General features: G+C 26.8%; 1 protein-coding gene across 5 annotated transcripts in view; it reads left to right on the top strand.

Moving 5' to 3' along the window:
• Positions 1 to 23,148, top strand: part of LOC100198846 (uncharacterized) — a 97,683-nt gene that overhangs the window by 19,644 nt on the left and 54,891 nt on the right. For all 5 annotated transcript variants that reach the window (XM_065790340.1, XM_065790339.1, XM_065790342.1 and 2 more), the window contains exons 4-5: positions 7,268 to 7,599; positions 21,160 to 21,187. In XM_065790340.1, coding sequence (XP_065646412.1) covers positions 7,268 to 7,599; positions 21,160 to 21,187 — 360 coding nt within the window. The remainder of the gene's footprint in view (positions 1 to 7,267; positions 7,600 to 21,159; positions 21,188 to 23,148) is intronic.

Here is a 23,148-nt window from a genome sequence, read left to right as displayed (position 1 = left end):
TCTATATATATATATATATATATATATATATATATATATATATATATATATATATATATATATATATATATATATATATATGTATATATATATATATATATATATATATATATATATATATATATATATATATATAAATATGTTACCCGCAGTACCAGGAATGAGCATATAGCTAATGTTTATAATAATATAGATAATATAGTTTTGCAACTTGGATTTTCATGTGTTTCCACAATCATCAGGCAAGTAGCAGAAAAATTAATTTTGCTACAAATTTTGCTTAGAAAATTATGGTTTTTTATTTAGGTTTTAAACAGAAATTTGTAAATAATTAGTCAGTGGGTGTAAGTTATTTATTAGTAATTAGTTTATAAAACTGACAAATTAAAAATTGTAATTTAGGTTATTTAATTTTAATTTTACTGTTAAAACAATAATTGGTATTTACATATTCAAAATTTATAATGAGGTGAAATAATTTGTGTTGAATGTCTTGGTACTGCCAGTAACAGTAACATATTTATTTATGTATAAATAGCTCTAGTGTAACTATCGAGCGCTCATAATATATACAATAGTTTTATGATGTAATAAGAGTCTTATTTTACATTCAAATATACACATACGTATATGTATATATATATATATATATATATATATATATATATATATATATATATATATATATATATATTTATATATATATATTTAATTATATATATATTTAATTATATATATATATATTTATATATATATTTATATATGCAGGCTTGGTCGGGAAGCGGGAGCGATCGCTCTTGATTACTGACCACGGAAATAATATTTAGTTGCAAAAAACTGGCCAGGTTTTGTAGTCGTTTCGAGAACATTTAAGTTTATGTATGTCCTAAAAAATTTTTTTGTTTTACGGACATACATGGAAACATATAAAAACTTGAATGTTCTCAAAATTCTTGGTGTGGAAGAATAAAAAGAATATTCGCAAACACTAAAAACCCGCCAAATCTATGAACAAACGAATTCTATTGGTTCAAAAAATACGCTGACAAAGCGAAATAAAGTTCTTGAGTTTTCTGTAGAATGGTTTTAAAAATTGTATTATTCGAAATTTGTTGTGTATATATATTTCTAGCAATAGTTGTTATAAGGATATCAAACGAACTGTTACTTTTATACTATGGCTCATTCTTGGAGCCACATCTGCAAAGCTGTAAATCTTTAAAACTAATATTATTTGTTTACAAAAATAAATGTTTTAAACATATTTTTTAAGTTGTCAAATTTTTGAATGTTTATTATGTATTGTTAATTTTTATTAGTATATTCTTATTTTTCTTTAAAAAGTATGTATTTTTTAAGTAAATGTAATTTTGTGTATCTGTTATTCTAATGTAATCTTATAAAGCAATTTTTACGATCTATTTTGTAAACAAAAAGACTCTCAACAATAATTGCGTTTTCAATGAAATTGTTAATAATCAACGAAGTTATTAAAACTACTTATAAAATAAACATAAAAGAAGTTTCTGGTTACTAAACATAAACATCCATACGAAGTAACTCGCCCTATAAATATATATATATATATATATATATATATATATATATATATATATCAATTTTCAAATTTACTTAAATGCTCTTTAAGTACAATTAAATTAAAACTTTAAATTGTTAATGTAAGTTGTTACATATGAATACAAATTAAAAGTATAGTTTTTTTAATCATTTTAAAGTTCTTCGTAAAATTTTAATAACACTGTACAATAATTTTTAACTTTTTGAAAAAAACAAGAACCAAATTAGGTTATCTTTATTAATTCAGACGTGCTGATTCCAAATATGTAATCAGTTATGCTGTAGCACGTCACAATTTTTTGTAATAACGATTTAAAGATGTAACGATGTAAGATGTATTTTTCTATACATATGAATAAGTGTAAGAACATGTTTATTATCACTTTTAACACAAATTGTTTACTTGTATTTAATTGTATTTAGCCTGGCGTTTAAATGCTGCATCGGGTTCATCGCGCTGCAAATTCCAGCAGTAATCTGCAAGCATGGCGGGGCTCCACTTTCCCTTGTATCTGCTTTCCATTGTGGCAATACTCTGATGAAAGCGCTGACAGAGAAGAAGGAAAGATGGGAATGAAGAAAGTGGAGCTTCAGCGACATGTTACAACCCAGTTGTTGATAGGATGCAATTAATCTGTCTACCAAATCAGCGTAATTTGGTGCAATATGTTTTCCAAGAAATCCCTGGCACACCCGTTTGAATGCATCCCATGCTGCAAGTTCATATTGATCCATCGTTCCCGAAAACGTTTCATCCAGCATCAGTTCTCGTATTTGGGGCCCCACGAAAATGCCCTCTTTTATTTTGGCGTCACTGATTTTAGGAAATTTGGTCTGCAAATACTGAAATGCTGGTTTGTCGTGATCTAACGCCTTTACAAACTGTTTCATGATTCCAAGCTTGATGTGAAGATTGGGCAAGATGATCTTCTCTTTATCCACAAGAGGTTCATGAATGACGTTATGGGAACCAACCTCAAATGTTTCTCGTTGTGGCCAACATTTCCTTATATAATGTTCTGATTTCATCCTGCTATCCCATTTGCAGAGGAAACACATGTACTTAGTAAAACCAGCCTGCAATCCATTTAGTATAGCAACAACTTTCAAATCTGCACATATGGACCATCTGTGATCTCTGTATTTAATTCTGTCCAGAATAAGTAATATATTCACATAGCTTTCCCTCAGGGTTACCGAATGTGCTATGGGAATGGAAGGCAGCACATTTCCAGTATGCAGTAATATTGCCTCAATACTATAAAGTGATGCGTCAATAAACAAATTCCACATAGATGAATCGTATTGTATTCCTAGATCATCAAACAATCCACTGATGTCATTACAGAAGCAAAGTTCTTCATCCATAGAGAAGTATTGCTGCAGTTCCCGTGATCGCTTTCTAAATGACGACACTCTTGCATCACCAGCCAACAGATGCCACTCCTGGAGACGTGAAGCCAGCAATTCACTCTGTTGCTTTGTTAAATACAAATCTCGAACGAGATCTTTCAGGTCAGATCCTGTTTTGAAGTGGGGTTTACGCTCTGTATCTTCTGGCAACTCGTAACTATCATTGTCATCAGTATCCTTGTCTGAATCAGAACTGTCCGTGTTTGGGATTTTCGATGGAGGTTCAGGAACAGGGAGTTCAGCCGAATGAGGAACAGGACAAATAGCTGAAGGTAGATTTGGGTACACTATAGCTTTCTTACCCTTAGAATTTGGACCTGATATGTTAACAGAACAGAAATAGCAATCTGAGCAATGATTTTGGGGTTCACGCCACACCATTGGCACCCCAAATGTTGGTCCTCCACCAGTCCTGTTTGCCCAAGACGATAGTGAACTAGCGCACCTCACACAGCATGCATGAGGCGCCCAGTTCTTATCCTGGTCGCCGACTTTGCAACCAAAGTATAGTTCATACAGTTTTTTCACATGTGGTGTCAATCTTCGTCTGCATCTCTTTAAAGTCAGTTCGCCACAAATGTAGCAAAAGTTGTAGGCTTGATTTTTACAAGTTCTGGGCATTTCTTGTTTCAATATACACTATATTATATCTATATATTACTTGGCTAACTGTAGTTTATCTAAAATAAAACAGACTTACATTTAGTCTAATACAAGGTTAAACAAATGCAAATAGGTATATGATAAAGAAATGCTAATAAATAAATCATAAACAGCTGCTAATAAATATATTAAAAATCACATTGACAACTTTCATAGTGAAAATCGAAAATTTGAAAATGTAAATTTAACCAGAATTGGTGGGTCACACAATAAAACGGACATCATTTTTGTAATCTCCGAATCAAAATACATAAGGTAGTGTCAATGGCATTTCCGTTTTTTTTTGGTTGTTGTACAGTCTAATTTGTTAAATAAATAGTTGTTTTATTACATGTTTCCATGTAATCAAGTTGCTTAAAATTTGACTTTAAGGCATATTGCTTAAAATTTCACTTGAAAAAAAAGTGCAGTTACATTTAGACATAGTGTTGTTACTTTTTTTAAAGGAACGATGCAATAAAATTTAACTAAATTTCTTATTACATCACATTATTTGATATAGTGTGATGTAATAAGAAATTTAGTTAAATTTTATATATATATATATATATATATATATATATATATATATATATATATATATATATATATATATATATATATATATATATATATATATATTGAAAATGTAAATTTAATATATATATATATATATATATATATATATATATATATATATATATATTAAATTTACATTTTAAATTTAATGTAAATTTTATATATATATATATATATATTAAATTTACATTAAATTTAAATTATATATATATATATATATATATATATATATATATATATATATATATATATATATATATATATATATATATATATATAAATATATATATATATATATATGTATATATATAGAACCCTTAGATGTTGTCTGAAAGTCTTATCCATATTTTGTTGACAAAAAGTAAAAATTAAAATGCAAGACCGGAATTATTTTTTTTTATTAATTGATAGACTGCCTGCCCCAACCAAACCCTCAGTTGATGTAGCAGCACTCCCTTGCGGGTCAGGCTAATAGATAGTAGATGTAGCAGCACTCTCTTGCGGGTCAGGCTATTTGTCAGTCGATGTAGCAGCACTCCCTTGCGAGTCAGGCTATTTGTCAGTCGATGTAGCAGCACTCCCTTGCGAGTCAGGCTATAAGATAGTTGATGTAGCAACATTCCGCGCATGATTTACAGTAAAAAAAAATAAAAATAAAAACATTTTATTAAAAAAATTAAAAATAAAAACATTTTATTAAAAAAAATAAAAATAAAAACATTGTTTATATTGTTAAAAACATTCCGAATGTTTTTAAAACATTCTGGTCAATTAAATTTGCGTTTTTGTGGTTTTTTTAAAAAAACAATTTATTTGTAATTAAATTAATGGTTTTTACTTTCGTCCAACACGCAAATGTTGGACGAAAGTCAAAAGTAATTAAAAGTGACGTATGTGTTGGCGTAAGAATCACTTTTTTCCTCCCGCTCTTCCCAAAGACAACAAACTATAGATCTCTCTCTCTCTCTCTCTCTCTCTCTCTATATATATATATATATATGATATATATATATATATATATATATTACTATATATCTCTCTCTCTATATATATATATAAGTATATATATATATATATATATTATTATATATCTATATATTACTATATATCTATATATTACTATATATATATATATATATATATATATATATATATATATATATATATATATATATATATATATATATATATATATATATAAATAAATATATATATTTTTTAAATATAAAGGAAAGTTTTGAAGTTCTTAGATATTGGTTTTCTAGCTCTAAATATTTTCGCTTCAGCTGTCATTCTTACAAACTCATTATACTTAAGGTTACTTTTTTCTGTTTTACTAATTAAAAAAACTTATTAAAATTAAAAAGCCCACTCACTAAACATCATCAGCGATATTGTGAATCAGTTCTGCTTCCTCCTCATGCTGTATTTTTAACCTTTTTAGTTGATTTCTATCTAATTAATTTAATTTCTACAATAACTCAATGATTTAATTATTTTATTTGTTTATCTAAGAAGAATTGCTTCAAATGTGTTAAAATTTTCACACGAAACAAAAAATTGTTATTAAAAAAGTTAACTTTTTTATTTATAAAATAATTTAGCTTAAATAAAACTAAAGCTAGCGTTAGTTTTATTAGAATCTTGTTAGACTTTTTGGGGCTGAGGGCTATTTTTATATTGGAGGCCTTTTTATGTGCCAGAGTGTAAAAATGATAAAAAAAAGTCTTTTGACTTTTTCCGGGCCCGTAACATTCTGGGGCCCGGGGCTATAGCCCCCTTTAATCCCAACCCTCCTTAATCCAGCACTGGAAATAAGACACATGCATATAAATAAAAGTTATATTAAACTCTTTAATAAATAAAAGAACATTTGTTTCCTTATTAAGCAATCGTAAGATGTTACTTTGTATAAAAAATGTTGCTTAATTTTATAAAAAAATTATAAAAGAGCGATATTTCGAAAATATTTGTTCTAAATGTAATTTATTTTGCTTTAATTTTTTTCTCGTTAAAAGTTAAGGAAAATAAACCTGTTTTTTTGATACTATGTATTTAACTTACATTACATCACTTATATTATCGAGCAATTATTATTGTGGATTTTTTATATCTATTCTTAAGAGCTAGAGTTACATAACAAAAGAATTGCAAAAGTATTGAACTTATTCATTAAAAATAATTAACAAAGGAAATTTTACTAGTGGCACTCTTCCTGAGTGATTTTTCAAAACATTTATGAAAGTTATCAATTCGAAAACAGTTTTTCTGCAAGACTAAGAGCAACTTTAAAAAATTATTTTTTCAATATTACAACTTTATTAATACTTATTTGAGTCATTTAAATCTTTGTTCTAACGTTGTCTACAAATTTTCTTGTGCTGGCTGTAACGCCAGTTATATTGGAGAAACCTCCAGACATTTGACAACACGGATAAATGAGCACCTTACGAGTGACAAGCAATCGCATATTTTAAACATTTAAATTCATCCATTAATTGTAAAACACTAACTAATTATGATTGCTTTCAGATTTTAGATACTGCCTCTACCATTAACAAATTAAAAATAAAAGAAGCACTTCATATTTCATGGGAAAATCCTTCTTTAAATAAACAAACATCTCATTATATTATAAATATCTAACTTACTATATTATTATTATTATTAATATTTTAATATTAGGAAGTTTATTTTGTCATAATTTGTAATATAATTTTTAATTGGTTTGTAACAAGTTTATTTGTCTGTTAATTTTTCTCTGTATTGTCTTCAGTTTTTAAATTTATTTACCAGAGTTTTAATTGTAAATTAAATCTTTTGAAAATGTAGTTAGACTACTAAACTTGTCAAGAATAAAAAATATTGTGATTTTTATTAAAATTTTTATATATATATATATATAAATATATATATATATATATATATATATATATATATATATATATATATATATATATATATATATATATATATATATATATACACACACACATATTTATAAACCTTGTTAATAGTGCATTGTATACATATATATATATACTTTTTTTTATAGAGTTACCAAGTGGTTTTCCGATTATTAAAACACACCCTGTAGATATACGCCAACCTGAAAGAAAAATTATTGATTTTAACTGTGTGGTTTCTGGTAAACAACCACTGCAAGTAGTATGGTTTCACAACAGGATCCCAATTACTTGCAACAATAACCATCATCTATGTACATACAATTCATTGGAAAGTAGCGATTTATTTATATCAAACTTGAGCCTTCGCAATGTATCAAACTCTCACACTGGATTTTACCAATGCGTTGCTTTTAATGAATATGGACAAGCAGTATCCTATCAAGCTATGTTTACTGTGGCTCCCAAAAGAATCAGAAAAGTAAGTTTTTTAATTATTTTTTAAGTTTAGTTAAATCAAGTAAGAGATCAAGATCACTTTAAACAAAACAAACAAATGACATCAAATGAGTGCAAATTTAAAAGACAAAAAATTTTATGTGTCGAAAGTGAAAAGACAATAAAGCCGCTTATTAAAAAGACCACATGGACCACATTTGAAGCTCTTAGTCATTTAATAATAATTTTAAAGCCTAAACATGACATGAGAATATACATCAACTATAACTTTATTTTTTTTTTTTTTTTGTCTTAATCTAATGTCTTTAGAAAAAAAAACTGTTAAAAAACTATATTTTTGTTAATAAAATTTCAAACACAAATTTAAAAGTATAAAGTTTATTCCTTGTGTAAAAGTTACGAAATAACAAATAATCATATGGATTAAAATAATTAAAATAATCAATAGGAACATTGAAAAGTCAGAATATATGAGTATTACAAATAAAAGATAAACCATTGATTTGCCATTGGTAAAGCCTAATGAATAAAAAATTTGATTTGTGATGTCATTAAATTTGTTTTCGCATTTCCTTTTTTAGGACATTTACTTTTTTAAACTACTGTAATTTACCTTAAATTAAAAACATTTGAATTGAGAAATAACTAAAAATGTCTTGTAATGTTAGTATGAAGAAATGGAATGGGATATTTATTATGCTTGTGGTTATTTAAAATGTGAAGTAGTTTTCTTTTTCTCTCAAAGGGACTCCCAAATCTTAAAATAAGTGTTTATTTTGTAAATAAACATTAGAAATAAGTTCTGAGTTAATTAAAATTGCCAAAACAAATTATTTATTGAGATATTAACAAAAAATATTTGTTGTTTTACCATTATATTTCCAGTTAAGAGGTTAGAATTAACTTCATGAATCTGCATAGTTTTTTCCATTGTAAAAAATATCTGGTTTGAATAATAATTGTACTTACAGGCATGGTCAGAAAGGTGTGGTCATATAATGGTGTGTAATCGCACGTCATTATATGTTCGTTGCATGTCATTATATGCAAATAATAGTTTAATAATAAATCATCATATATATCAATGATATACATCAATAATAAATTATCATAAATAATAATAAATCGCACGTCATTATATGCAAATAATAGTTTGTTTTGATGATTTGACCGCAACTAATAACATTTCAAAAATGCGCTGTATAAAAAATATTTCAATTATACTTTACTTTTATCTTTACTATGTTACTTACTATTTATGTTTTTATATTAGCGAATAACTTTTAAATAAAGTTACAATTTGCTAATAATGATTTTTGTGTAAGGTATCAATGAAAGTTATATGTTTTTTTTAATTTATATTATATAAATTGAATAAGTATGCATTTTTTGTAAAAAACGTTATTTAAAATAAAAATAATTTTGTTTTTATAAATGAGGACCTTTTTGACAACAATAGTCTCTTTAACAGGGATACAGAGTCCCTAAAATGGACTCCTGATTTCAAAGTCAAAAGAAGACTTTGAAATCAACTTTTACGCTACGAAAGGATTCAATAATCTTATAAATGTTACCTGATACACCATAAAAAGAAAGCTTATGTAAAAGACCAGCATGCCAAACTATATCAAAAGATTTAGAAATGTCAAGAGAGATAGCCTTAACCTCCCCACCTCTCTCTAATGCACAATAAAACCTATCGGTAATTACTGTTAGCTGTAGAACAAGAAGATTAAAATCCATATTGATGATCAAAAAGTTATTAGATTTAAGATGAGTGATTATGTGTTTGTTTATTAAAGATTCAAAGACCTTGCATATGATGGGAAGAAGACTAATGGGATGGTAGTTAGACAAGTCAGAATGCTCTCCAGAATTTTTGAAAATAGGGATAACAAATGCTGCTTTCCAGCAGGCTGGAAAACAAGATTCTGATAAGCACTTATTAAATAGTTTTAAAAGTATAGAAAACAGCTCCAGAGAATACTTCTGCAAGACTATAACAGGTATGTTGTCTGGACAACAAGCTGTAGAAGAATCTAAGCAGGAAATCACTTTAGATACAGAAGCTGGAGTGATGCGAATGTCAAGCAATGGATCGACCTGTTTGTTGGCTGTATCAGGTAGAGTGACACTTGACTTGGAATTGTCAAGAGGGAATAAAAAATTCCATGCCAGTCTGAATCCAAGAAGTTATGTAAGAAGCACATTTGTCAGCAGGAAGACAAAAGATTTTTTTGCAAGGGCCATCACAAAGAAAATCACGGAAAGAGTCTCAGTCAGCTTTAAGGTAATTGTAAGAGGTATGATGATAGGGTAATTCTTATGATGAAGAAGAATGAGATGAATGGTGAGAATGTAGAGAAACTGAGCACTGACTAGGATCAGAAACAAGACATAAGTTGATTAGAGAAGGTTAATGATTTGGATTGTCTGGAAAGCAAGTTGGAAAGTTGACTATTTGAGTTAGGGATTGAGAAAGGCAAAAATTGTGGGCTTTAACACCTGCAGAGTCACTGACACTAGAGCCAAGCCATTCAGTGTGATGAGCATTAAAGTCATCAGCAACAGCAATATTTGCTGATGGATAAAGAGAGAGGGCTTGGTCAGCCAATATTGCTGAACTCAAATTAGTCTCAGAAAGAGCAAGTAGGTCTGGTGAACTTTACAAGAGATAAGACTTAACAGAAGAAAAGTTACTTCAAAAACCACGAATATTTGTAAATGATAGGTTTAGAGAACATAGTGATGACAATGGTTTTTTTTTTTTTAATAGTTTTTGGTACTTTGGTCATTTTTAAGTTTGTTATAGAACTTGACTCAAAGCATAGAAAGTACTCAGTACACTATTTAATAGTCCAAGCAATTGCCTCATTACTATCATTAAACTCTAAGCCGTAACAAAGGGCTTCAAATGTGGCCTCAATAATGCACACCAAAAGTACAAGCAGAGCCACCATTTATGCACAACATGGCACTGTTAGTACTCTGATATTCAACAGCTGTTGATGGAATCAACCTCTCTAAGAGCTACTACAAAGTTTGGGAAACCTTACTACAATAAAACCATAAAACTGAGTTTTAAAGCTGTACCCTCATTAGAATGTAATAGAATGAGTTGCCTAGTCATAAAAACAGAGACACAAGCAAAACCCATGTATTGAGTCAAGAAGATCCAGCATTCAACATCCTAAACTAGAAGCAATGTATTATAAATACATCTGTGGCAGCCTAATTGATGAGGAAGAGGTGCGGGGCTGGTCAACAGATAGAATCTGTTTACCTCTTAATACTTATGTTATTAATGTGCTCATGTAATATGTCCTAATAAGCTGTGGATGATCTAAAAAAAATTATGGTCTGAAACTTAAAATAAATAAAAAAAAAATTTAATAAGACAATCCTTCTCCAGAAGGTGCTGCAGTGGAGGCAAAAAAAAAAAAAAGAAAAGCCAGTAACTAGAAAAACTTTCATGTTTATTTTAACAATAGCAAGTCTTTTTTTGCTATATTTATTTTTTTGCTATAAATATGGACAGATTAAAAATTTAAAATGTATTGTGTTTAGGGCTTGATTTGATGCTTCGCAAAACAGCACCGATGATAGCACATTAAACCACTGATCTATTGTGTTTATACAAATAATTGAAAAACAAACCATTTTATAAACTCATACATATTGCAATTAATTGACACTTTTCAAATGGGTTCTCTAAATAAGCCCAGGTTTATAGAAAAAGCCTAGGTGCATAGAAATTTAGTTGTTTATTGCAGGTTTATTGCATAGAAATAAAGTTGTGCTTATATATAAAAACATGTTTATGTATATTGTTAATAAAATGTAAAAAATCCACTTACATAACATTTTATACAGGATTTTGTGTAATATAACGAAACCTTTCTAATAATTATTAAGTCTTTTTTGCTCAAGCTGTTTTGTTTTGAATTTTTGTATTTATGTTATGGTATTTAAAAAAATTGTCAAGATTAAAAAACATAAAACATATTGTCTCATCCAAGTGGGAAATTTGAAACTTCATTTTTAGATTTAAAACTTCAATTTTAAATTTGATAATTTCTGATTACTAAAATTACTTCTTCTAAAACCATTAAAAATGATAAATGTGGCTTTTTCGTACATATTTTTGCGTATGGCTTTTTCATAATATTTTTGCGTATGTGATGTCACTTTGTGGCAAAAAACTAGAAAAAATAAACTAGAAATAAAATTTTATTTAAATTTTTCAGGAAAGTTCTATTTATTAAGAATATATAGAATATATTTTTATATTCCAATAAAGACTAAATAGAAACATTATTTCTTTAAAACTATTTATTACTATTGTAATAACTACAATTTCTTATTGTTGAAATGATCTATCTGTGCCAGTTTTATATCTTTTTTTGCAAATGTATGCACCATAATTAAAATTAATGAAGAAATGTAAGATAAATGCAAAAGCAAACCTGGTGTATAAAAGTTTTTTTGCCACAAACTGACATCACTGCACAAAATATTTTCGGCTTAACTCTTAGATTAGCATATTATTGCTATGACCGTGTCTATAGATTTTAATGGTCTAAGATTTCATATTTATGCTATTTGTAAAGCATTGTGTACAAATGTTTGTAAGTATAAACCTCTTTTTAGCATATGTTGAGTTTGGCGGGCGTATATTAAACGATTGTGTATGATATATATATATATATAATATAAAAATACTTTTTAACAAATGTTTGTAAGTGTAAACCTCTTTAGCATAAAATTTTTTTTTAACAATTACAAATCTTTTTTGCTATATTACTATTTTTTTGCTATAAATATATAAGCAAGATTGAAAAAGATTTCAAAGTTTATCAAGTAAAGGGGAGGTCTTAAACCCCCAAAACAACACTGATGACAGTGCACTTAACCACTAAGCTATCAATAATATGTGTTTAGAATAATAACAAACCTAATTATAAATCACTTATATGCTCCATGTATGCAGAAAAGGTGGGCATGCTAATTTTTTTTCTCTTAAAACAATTTTTCAGAATGAATTATTTTACTAAAAAATATTAAAATAAATAAGGAATACATATAGAAATGATCGGTGTGGAATAAGTAAGTATAGAAATGGTAGGTTTGGTAAAGACCCATATTTTACAGCTCCGGAAAGCTAGGATGTATATATAAGGAAAAAGTATAGAAAAGGTCCGGTGTAAAATAGACTGGGTCCAGTCAACTAGTCTTTTTAGTTGTGTAATAATTTACTAGCGGGTATTTACCTGGAAACTTACTATTTTTTAATTAGTAAAAAAAACACTATAATTTAAATTGAGTAAATATTTATTAAACAATCATTAAAAGTAAATTGTTTCTTTATTTTAAGGGTTTTTAAAAATATTCTATAAAACCATATTATATTATGTAACGATATAAGATTTGAAGTTTGTTATTCCAAATGTAATTAAAAACTTGATTTAAATAAACTTAGCATTTTAATATTTTGAGTTTTAATTTCTTAGAGTTTCAATTTTAATTTTTTGTGTTTTAGTTAAATTCATTTTATTTTCTCTTTTTTTAATTTAGGCAAGTTTTTTCAATTTAGGCAAGTTTTTTCAGTTTAGGCAAGTTTTTTCAGTTTAGGCAAGTTTTTTTAGTTTGAGCAAGTTTTTTCAGCGCATTTTTAATTTTTGAAAGCATGTTAAAAGCTAAAGTCAAGTCGTCAAAATAAAATAATATTTGCATGGCCATATATTATTGGTTAAGAATGGGGTGCGATCGCATTCCTTCCTGACCAAATCTGTACTCACGGAAGAGTTTTTTTAAATGGTTTATATAATTACACAATTTATGGTTTAGTAATTACAAAGATTGGGTTTTCCCTTTTTATAAAAAAACCTTTGCATTACATTAAGCATTTTAGTTCAACTGTAAAATTTTGACAAAATAAAAGTTAAACAAGTAATACAACTTATTTTTAGTTTAATTTTTATTTCCATTAAAATATTTTGTTTTCATTTACCGTAAAAATAATTTTATTTGCACTATTTTTTACTACATCTAAAAAAACAAAATAATATTTTTGGTTTCAAGATTTTATTTGTTTATTTGTTTGTTCTTGAAAACTTGTTTTTACCAAATATCAGGATAATTTTTAAATTTACATATTTTATATTTATAGCACTAATATTAGTTTTGTTTTTAAAATAAAATAAATGTTAGACTTTTAAAGTGATACTTATTAATTGTTTTATTTTTATTTGGTTATTATTCTACATAAAAATTCATTGCTAAAGGGAAAATTCAAGTATAACATAAAGTTTACAACTCAATTAATATATTTAAAAACTTTGAGATAAAAAAAATGGCATCAAAAATTATAAAGATTATTTCTTATATCTTGATAAATAATTTGTTTTAGGAAGTTTAATTTTCATGAAACTTATTTTTTAAGATTATTTAAGATAAGAACACAACTTGTCTTGGCACTTGGGGACCCCTTTAACATTTGACACAATTTTTTTGTTGAAGCTTTCTTCTTTTTATTAAATATTTATAAAAAAAAGTAATGTTTGAAAAAAAAAGTAGTATTGAAAAAATAATTAATAAAAAATAAAAAAATAATTAATAAAAAATAAAAAAAATAATTAATAAAAAAAAATAATAAAAAATAAAAAAATAATTAATTAAAAATAATTACTAAAAAAGTAATTTGAAAAAAAAAAGTAATATTGTAATATTTGATGTAATAAAAACCCTAAGCAGGAATATCTTTAAAAGTTTGTATTTAATAATATAACGCAAAATGATCGCTTAGTTTGGGTACTACCTTTGTTGGAAAAGCAGAGTATAACATACCTTTGAAGGATTAAAATAATTTAAATAACTTTTATTCAGGGCTTGAATTAATGCAAAAAAAATCTAATAATTACCCCTTCATTCCTTGCACCAATTTATGGAAATGGGAGGGAGAAGGTTGGGGTTGCGTTAGTATAAAATTGTGTCTTTTGTACATTATTTCGTAATTGTTATTATTTTAACATATTATCTCTTATATTAAAATATCATTCTATAGTTTTCTCATTTGGCGGTGTTTAAAATAGCGTAAGTTACTGCTATAATTTACAGTATAAGTTATAATTTAAAGTTTATGTTGCAGTTACAGTGTAATGAGCAAGTAACATATTTAATACTATTAAGAAATTACTTTTAGTAATTGTTTTTACTTAACATGATATTTAAAAAAGTAAAAGCAAGAAAGTAAGAGTAAAAATGCTAATATTACAATATTCAAACCACTTGTTTAAATATTGTAATATTTGCATTATTTTATTTATTTATAATTAGTCATAAAATAAACTATTTAATGCATTCATGCTGACAATAAAACAAATGTTATTTTTAAAGAGTTTTTAAATTGTTATTGTAAAAAGCTATAAAGCAACAATAAAACAAACTGTTTTAACAATATAAAGAGCTTGTGTTAATTTAAAACAACTTTGTGACACTGTTTTATTGCTGTTTTATACAGTTTATATATAACCTTAATAACATAAAACGTGTTTAAAGTAAAACAAAGTAAATAAATATAATTGTTCTAATTAGTAAATTAAAACACATCGTCATAAAACTTTAGGCTTCATATTTGTGCAAAAAGACCAAACGAGTAAGATCAAAGCAAAAAAACATTAGATACCATCTTTTTTCTAATTTACTGTTTCTTGATCTTTGAGCATAATTAAGTATAATTAAGTTTTTCATTCAAATAGTTTTTAAATTGATGTTTTCATTCAATTTTTTCATTCAAATTGTTTGGCAATAAAAAGTGAAACAAAAAAAATTTGGTTCAAAAAATTGAATATATTTTCTTAAGTTTTAGAATAAGTTTATTATTAAATTTATTATTAAATAAGTTTATTATTAAATTATTATTTAAAAAAATTATAAAATGATTATAATAATTTATTAATTTTAATTCAAATTTTTTATAATTTAATTTTTATTTTAACTTTTGCAATCACTGGTTTAATGTTTGCAATAAAATGTTTCTACTTTTAAAACTATTTTCAAGAAACAAAATATAATTACATATTCAAAACGTTAACAATTTAAATAAAACTTTCTTCCTCACTTACACTATGTTTTATTTGTTACTATAGCTAGATATATGTTTAACTTTCAGCAACAATTCTTGCTATGCTGGGTATTAGGGACTAGTTATAACAGACATCGCTGAGCTAAATTTATAATTTTTGAGCTTTAAATTCTTTTAAATTTTTCCAATTTTTTTTCAATTTCAAATTTTAATTGCAAAATTATTTGAATAAGTGAATTTTAGAAGACTTAAATTTTTTTGTTCAAATAGATTTCTTTTTAAATGAAATTCCTAAAAACAACTTTCGTATTTATAGAAAATGTTTGATCTTTAAATCAAATTTTAAAAAATGTTATCGCGTTTTTTAATATTCTATTTGAGATTTCTTGTTAAAATAATTTTTAGTTAAAAGCTTATATTATGTGTTAACAACATATAAGATATAAATAGATACATTTATATAGCTAATTTTGTGAGTATATTAAGTAAATTTAATAGTTGAGTAACTGTAACAGGGCTCGAATTAACGTAAAAAAATCTAATCGCGATTTTTTTGTTGCTCATAACCCCTCCTCCACTCCCGCCGGAGGGGAAAAGGCATTATTTATTTTAACTTATTTATAATAACATATATAATAAGTCTCATTTTTGCATAAGATGTCATAACATTTTTGTTCAGCGGTTGTAAAGTAGCTTTAGTTATAATTTACATTATTACTATTATTATATTACATTAAATCTAATGGCTGTATTTTTGTAAAATCAATGAACTTGATATAATCTTCTTTTAATTAATTATTTCATTTTCTATTTTATTTACATATTTTAAACTGTTTAAAACAACTAGAATATTTAATTTTCTATAAATTTTTGACAGTAAAAAAAATTATTTAAAACTCTAACAAAACAATCTATAAATTTGAAACAGTTATAAAAAACTATTAAAAATGACGAAAACATTATTGTGATAAAATGTTAAAACTTAACATTTTCACGAAAACCCGCACCATCACAAACAAGAATGATAATAAAATTCTTATTAAGTAAGTTTTCTTATCTAAGTAACCTTATCAAATTCCCATGATATTTCTATCTATTGCTTTTTCATTTAATGTATTTTTTAATAAAAGTTAGCGTTCACTTTTTTCATTCAATAAAATAAAGTGAAAGAAAAAAATGTGTCTAAATAATAGAATCTTTTACGATGTAATACTTTTTAGATCGTAATCGTAAATATTTTGATTGTGTAATCATTTCACTAGTTTAATGCTTAGAATATTAAATTTTCTTCCTGGCTTTCACTTTCTTCCAAATCCGATATTGTAACTGTCGCTAGATCAATGTCTGTTTTTTTTGACTTTCTTTTTCTTTTTTCCGGATAACGATGAAAATTTGCTGACAATTGTCTAACTTTATCATTATACCATTCGTCCATAGCAGTATCAGGTTCAAATTTGTCAATCTCAGGACCTTCACTTGTCCGAAGTAGAGATTCTAAGAGATCTCGTCTAAGACAACTTCTCCAGTCATTTTCAAATAATACTCATTTTGATTGTTACTTATGATGGGAAACATGTATGCTTTTAAAATGATCCACTCATGAAGTATATTATTCAAATCACATCCTACACCAATTAAAAATTCAGAAAAATGTTCAACAACTTCACTGATAGCTTTATCGCCAAAAGTTCCATCATTCACATTTAACGGCCAGTTATAAACGTCAAGTAAAGCTACCAAATGTATAAACAATGGTGATTTTTGGAGAGATTAAAAACGGCCTTCCATACATATGGTAATATTTGCAATAATTAGCTTGTACTGGTCAAGAACATGGCTATTAACTTCGATATATTAAGAAAGTGCAATATTTTGATAACATTGCTTTGAATCAATTGTCTCAATATCTTTAGACAGTTTTTTATAATGGGTCATAACACTTGTATCATCAAGCAAATTGTCTAGTGAATTTTCTAGAAGAATTTGCAGCTTGGCGATTGTCCATGTAAATTCTTGAACTCTTCCTACAGCTTTTACTGGATCATGAATATTGTTCTGAAAACTTAAACTCAGACGCCGAAGGGGAGATAAAACATCAAGATATATTGATAAATGAATAGGCACAGACACATTTTTCCATCGCTTTAAAAATCCTATAACTCTGCTCTCTTTGCTACCTGGGAATCTGTTATAGCCAATGATTCAATATGTGTCATAAACACACCATAATTTTCTAAAGCAATTTTCATTGCTTTATACTTGTGATCAATCCACCGAGTTCCGCATGCTTTTGTTGGTTTCGGAACGCTAAATACCCCAAGCTTCGGCTAATCCTTGTAGTTCTCGTTAGCACTTTGGTGACTTTTGATACAAGTGATAAAGTTGTAAAAGTAATTCGTCAACAGTTTTGAAGGCAGATAAATTTTCAAACACATCTTTTAAAGCAAGTTCAAGTCGATCGTTAAAACAGTGTACAACTTCCAGCCAAGGAGAAGCTTCCCTTAGTAATGCACCTAAACCAGCATAAGCTCCTAGATTAACGTTAGCTCCATCAAGATTTACACCCAATAGATGTTTATAAGAATTGGTAATACCAACTCTTGTAAAAGCGTCTGTTATACATTTTTTCAGGCCAACAGCATTAGAATTCTCTGCTGTTTCAATAAATAAGAATTCTACTTTCGAACTTCCGTCTTTTAAATAAAGAATGTAAATCAATTCCTGTTCGGATACAGCTGAATCTGTGCTTCCATCACAGAGAACACAGTAAAATCTACAATTTTTTAAACATTCAGTTAATTTGTTTTTAATTACGGTGCCAATGTAATCTGTAAATATTGCTGCAGCTGCACGGTCAGTGCCATAAGAATTTCCTAAATTTGTAACCTTATTCTTCGTTTCTAATGCAATCAAATAAGGATAATCTGTGAATGGACGTTCTTGTTTTGCAAAGTAATACGCAATGTTAAACTTTTTCCGTAACAAGTCAGCGTCTTTTATGGCCATTTTACGTAAACCACGCCCGATTGGAGTATTATGAATAACATGGTTAGATAATGAAACTGAACCTAATGTTGTTTGTTGATGAATTTGCGTGGCCTCTTTATGTTGCGCACTGCTTAAGTGCGATGCCAGTGAATCTTTTTTTTATTGATATTATTCCTGGTTTGATCCAGGTCATGGAAAACAATTTTGTTTGACTTATAAAAATATCATTAAATTTGTTCATAATGAATGAGCTAAATCGGAATAAAGCCCTTGAGAATTCGAGTTAAGAAAGTGACTTTTCAATCAATTAACTTTTATTTCTTTTTTCAATCAAAATCTTTTATTTCTTGATTCGAATAGGTATTTAATCGTTTGTTTTTTATAAATTTTTCCTTCCTTAAACAATCGGTCTTTTTCCTGCATTTGAACATTTTTGCTAATTGATTTTCTAAATCTTTTATTTTTCTTTCTTTTACTTTATGCTCCGCTTTAAAAAAAAAATTATCGTTACAGAAGTCACTGCAGTTTTATACTGTAAAAGAACACTAAATATTTGCAAATAGAGTGTCAATCTTCTAAAATAAAAAAAGAATAATCACGAAAAAAAGAAAGATCACGAAAAAAAAAATAAGAAAAAACTAATCGCGTAGGTGCGAAAAGTAATCGCGATTCGCAATTGCGATTCGCAATCGCGATACGCTTAATTTGAGCCCTGTGTAAGTTACTTTAATAACTTAGCTGGTTGTTTTTATTTAGTTTATAGGTAAATTTACTGTAATGTACTTTAACCATTCAGTAAATCAAACTAAATATAACTTTAAAACAATATTGGTTTCCACGCAGAGATTTAAAGTAATTTAAATTCAAAAGCACTTTATGTTGAACAAAAACTCCGCACCAGAGAGAAAAGATCATGCTTCTATTCAAAATATAAATTTAGCGTGACGTACTTTATGACCCTGAATAAAAAAACTTTATAATTACTTTTTAAGAATGGCCGGAAAAAAAAAGCTAAATTTAAAAAGAAAAAAAATTAACAACAAAATAACAAACAAATCACACAAAGCAATTGTGATTCGCAATCGTGATCGCCTAATTTGAGCCCTGTTATTATAATTTTTTTATAAATTAACTTCTATGGATAGAAGTTGATTAGATAACACAGTCTGTTAATCTCTTATACTTGCTTTTAAAACTTCTCATATCTGGTTTTAAACAGAAATTACTTTTCTTGACAATTCAGAACTTTCAACTAGAAAAGGATGAATATTCAATAAACAAGTATTTTAACGATTGTTTCTCAAATGGTTACAAATACTTGTTTGTTTTTATTTTATTTATTTAACAATTATTGAACTTTTTTGAAAATTATTTGTTTAGTTCCATTAACAATCAAGTTTAACAAGAAGTTTTTTTTTAGCTGAAAATGTTTTGAAACAAAATTTTTTTAACAGTTATTTGTGTATCAATATTTGATAAACAAATATTCCTCTCTACTTTCAATGACATAGAATTATCTTTGGTTGTTGTTTTAGTTCCCATACCTAAACAAACTGTTAAATAAAACTAATGTCAAAATAAGTCAAAATAAGTTTTTCCCTGCTTGCTAAGATAAATTTAAGATAAACTAAATAATTGAGAATAACTGAATTGAAAATTGTATAAATAATCTTTTTAAATTAATTTTTTATACCTTGTTTATCAATGTTGCATTAAAGAAATTGCCCTACACAAAATTGCAAATTGTTCACATGAAAGCCTAATGCTTCATTGCAAGACCTGCTATGGTATAAATCCATACTAAAGTCCATATAATTAAACAATAAACTTGTTGTTTAGTTCCATAGGAAAGTTACAAATAACTAATTGTCCTCCAATTTGGACCTGAAATAATCACTTAAAATGTAAATTTATAAATTATACTTAATTTGGGTATCTTTGAATCAAGGACTACAACTAGTCCATGACTCAAAGATTTTTGTACTTTAAATTTTATAAAGTTCATTAAAAAGACTTTCCAATTATCTGGAGACAACTTTAAAACAAGACTCTATGTCATAGAGAATGATCATAGCAAATGATCACTATCTGTTAGCAAATGATCATAGTGTATACATCGTATAAATGATCGTAGTGTATTTTAAATAATTTTGCTGCTCATTTTAAATTGGTTAAATATTTTTGCTGCTTCTTGAAATTGTTTAAATGGAATGATTTTTATATCTGTTTTTAAAAATATTTACCTAAGGTCTTGGGAAAATATTTAGAAAATATTTACCCTAGGGAGGTAAAATTACAGTCTAGGGAGCCGCTAAACTGGAGAAGGCTGTTTTAGTTTTTAAAATAAAATGCTAATTACTAATTATACTATTTATCTTAGTTATACAATAAAAAATTAAATTCTTTAATTTGCAATTTAAATTTATTTAGACTTGGCATTTAAACATTTAAACATTCATGAATATGTTTTTTTATTTGATTATTGGTTGTTTATTATATTTTTTTATTTAGACAACACCCAATCGTGAATTAAAGTCAGGTATGTATTTTTATTGGTTAATTCATACCTTATCAATTTGTATTTACAACAATCATAGACGTTTAATTATACTTCCAGCTTATTGTTAAAAGACTATTAGTGATAAGTTTTTTTTCAATCTCTATATTGTATTGAAAAACTTAATTATAGTAGTAGTAGTGCCCCTTCAGGCGTTTTTGACACAGACCCCTTGGGGGCCATTGCAACTGGGTAGTGGCAAGAATGAGTCACAGTACAATTTGTCGTAAACAAACATGAGCTAAAGTGTATGAATATATCTAATGTACGTAAACTTCAAATTAAATAATGTTAAAACATACTGAAACATTTATCAAGCTTTAAAGTTTGATTTTCCCTTGAAAATTGCATTGCGTCAAGCTCTCCTTAATTTTGATCTATAACACTTATTTCCATTAAAAAAATTATTATTTATTTTTAAAAATTTTTGTTTATTGCCAACGTGCTAGCTTGGCCGAGTGGATAGTGTGCCGAGCTTCTGAACAAGTAAGCCGTGGTTCAAGTCCTACCACTGGCAACTTTTTTTTTCATTTTTTTTAAAATACAAAATACTTTTGAAGTTTTATAGAGATTATATAAAAACATATCTAACAATATTATACACTTAAACAAACGAAAAGATTTTAAAAAAGCTAAAATTTCTAAAAACATCAAAACACCACGGGGAGAAAAATTTTGTTGTGTATGTGTCATGATTGACATGTTATTAATGTGCTCAGGTAATTAGTCCTGTGGATGGTCTGAAAAAAAAGTTATTGCTGCGGATGGTCTGAAAAAAAAGTTGCCTAAAATTTAATAAAGAAAAAAACTTAATAAGACAGTCCTGCTACTCCAGAAGGTGATGCTGTGGAGGCAAAAAAAAAAAGTCTGTAGCTAGAAAAAACTTTCTTTCGACAATTAAATTTTTTTTCGCTACATTTATTTTTTTACTATAAATATATGCTGCAGCCATTTTTCGAAACTCCTTAAGGAGCTTATTACGTATTTCAAGAAAAATACAATTAATAAAAAAATTATTTGAAGAAACTCTTTGTAAAACGTTTTTTGAAACTGATAAATTTTATGAATTTTTTCAGAACTCTTTAAAAATAAGTATTCAATAACGTTTGTAGACATCTAAACTAGCTTTTTTTGTAAAAAATTCAAAACTGATTTTTTTTTACATTAAGCCGTTTTGAAAAATGGCTGCAGTATGGATGATACAACGATTATGTCGAAATATGAAAATTAAACGCAAAATTTAAAAGCTCTTAACAAAAGCCACTGAACCAAAAAAATTAAAAGTAATTGCAGTTCAGTGCACTTGAAATATTTAAGTATAGTGTATTGGTGTTTGCCAAGAAACATATAAATTATTTTTTAAAATAAAACATTTTTTTTAAACTTTGTTGTATCGGCAGGTTTGGCGCTTAACCATGTCTATATAAACAATATATATAAACAAATATGTTTATGTATATTGTTAATAAAATGTAAAATATCCACTTATATAACATTTTAATCAGGATCGTATGTAATATAAGCAAACTTTTCTAATAATTACAAGTCTTTTTTTGCTCTAGCTGTTTTGTTTTAATTTTTTGTATGTATGTTATTATATACTTAAAAAATTGACAAGATTGAAAAAACCCGAAACATATTGTCTCATCTAAGTGGAAAATTTGAAACTTCAATTTTAGATTTGCCCCTCTCTTGGTATTTTCTAATCGCTAAAATTCCGTCATCTACTTCTTAGATCGTTAAAAACGATAGACGAGGCTTTTTTCGTAAATCGTTGAAAACACACTTTTTTCGCGTATGTGAAGTCATTTTGTTGCAAAAAAAAACAACAGAAAAACAAACTAAAAATAAGATTTTATATAACTTTTGCAAAAAAACTCCTTCTGTTAGAGATCTATGAAATAAATTTTTATGGGATATATTCTAATAAAGAGAAAAACTAT

This window comes from Hydra vulgaris, chromosome 02 (genome assembly GCF_038396675.1).
Source record: "Hydra vulgaris chromosome 02, alternate assembly HydraT2T_AEP".
Taxonomy (NCBI): Eukaryota; Metazoa; Cnidaria; class Hydrozoa; order Anthoathecata; family Hydridae; genus Hydra; species Hydra vulgaris.
Note: the sequence above shows the minus strand (reverse complement) of the source record. Positions and strands in the feature narration are given on the sequence as shown.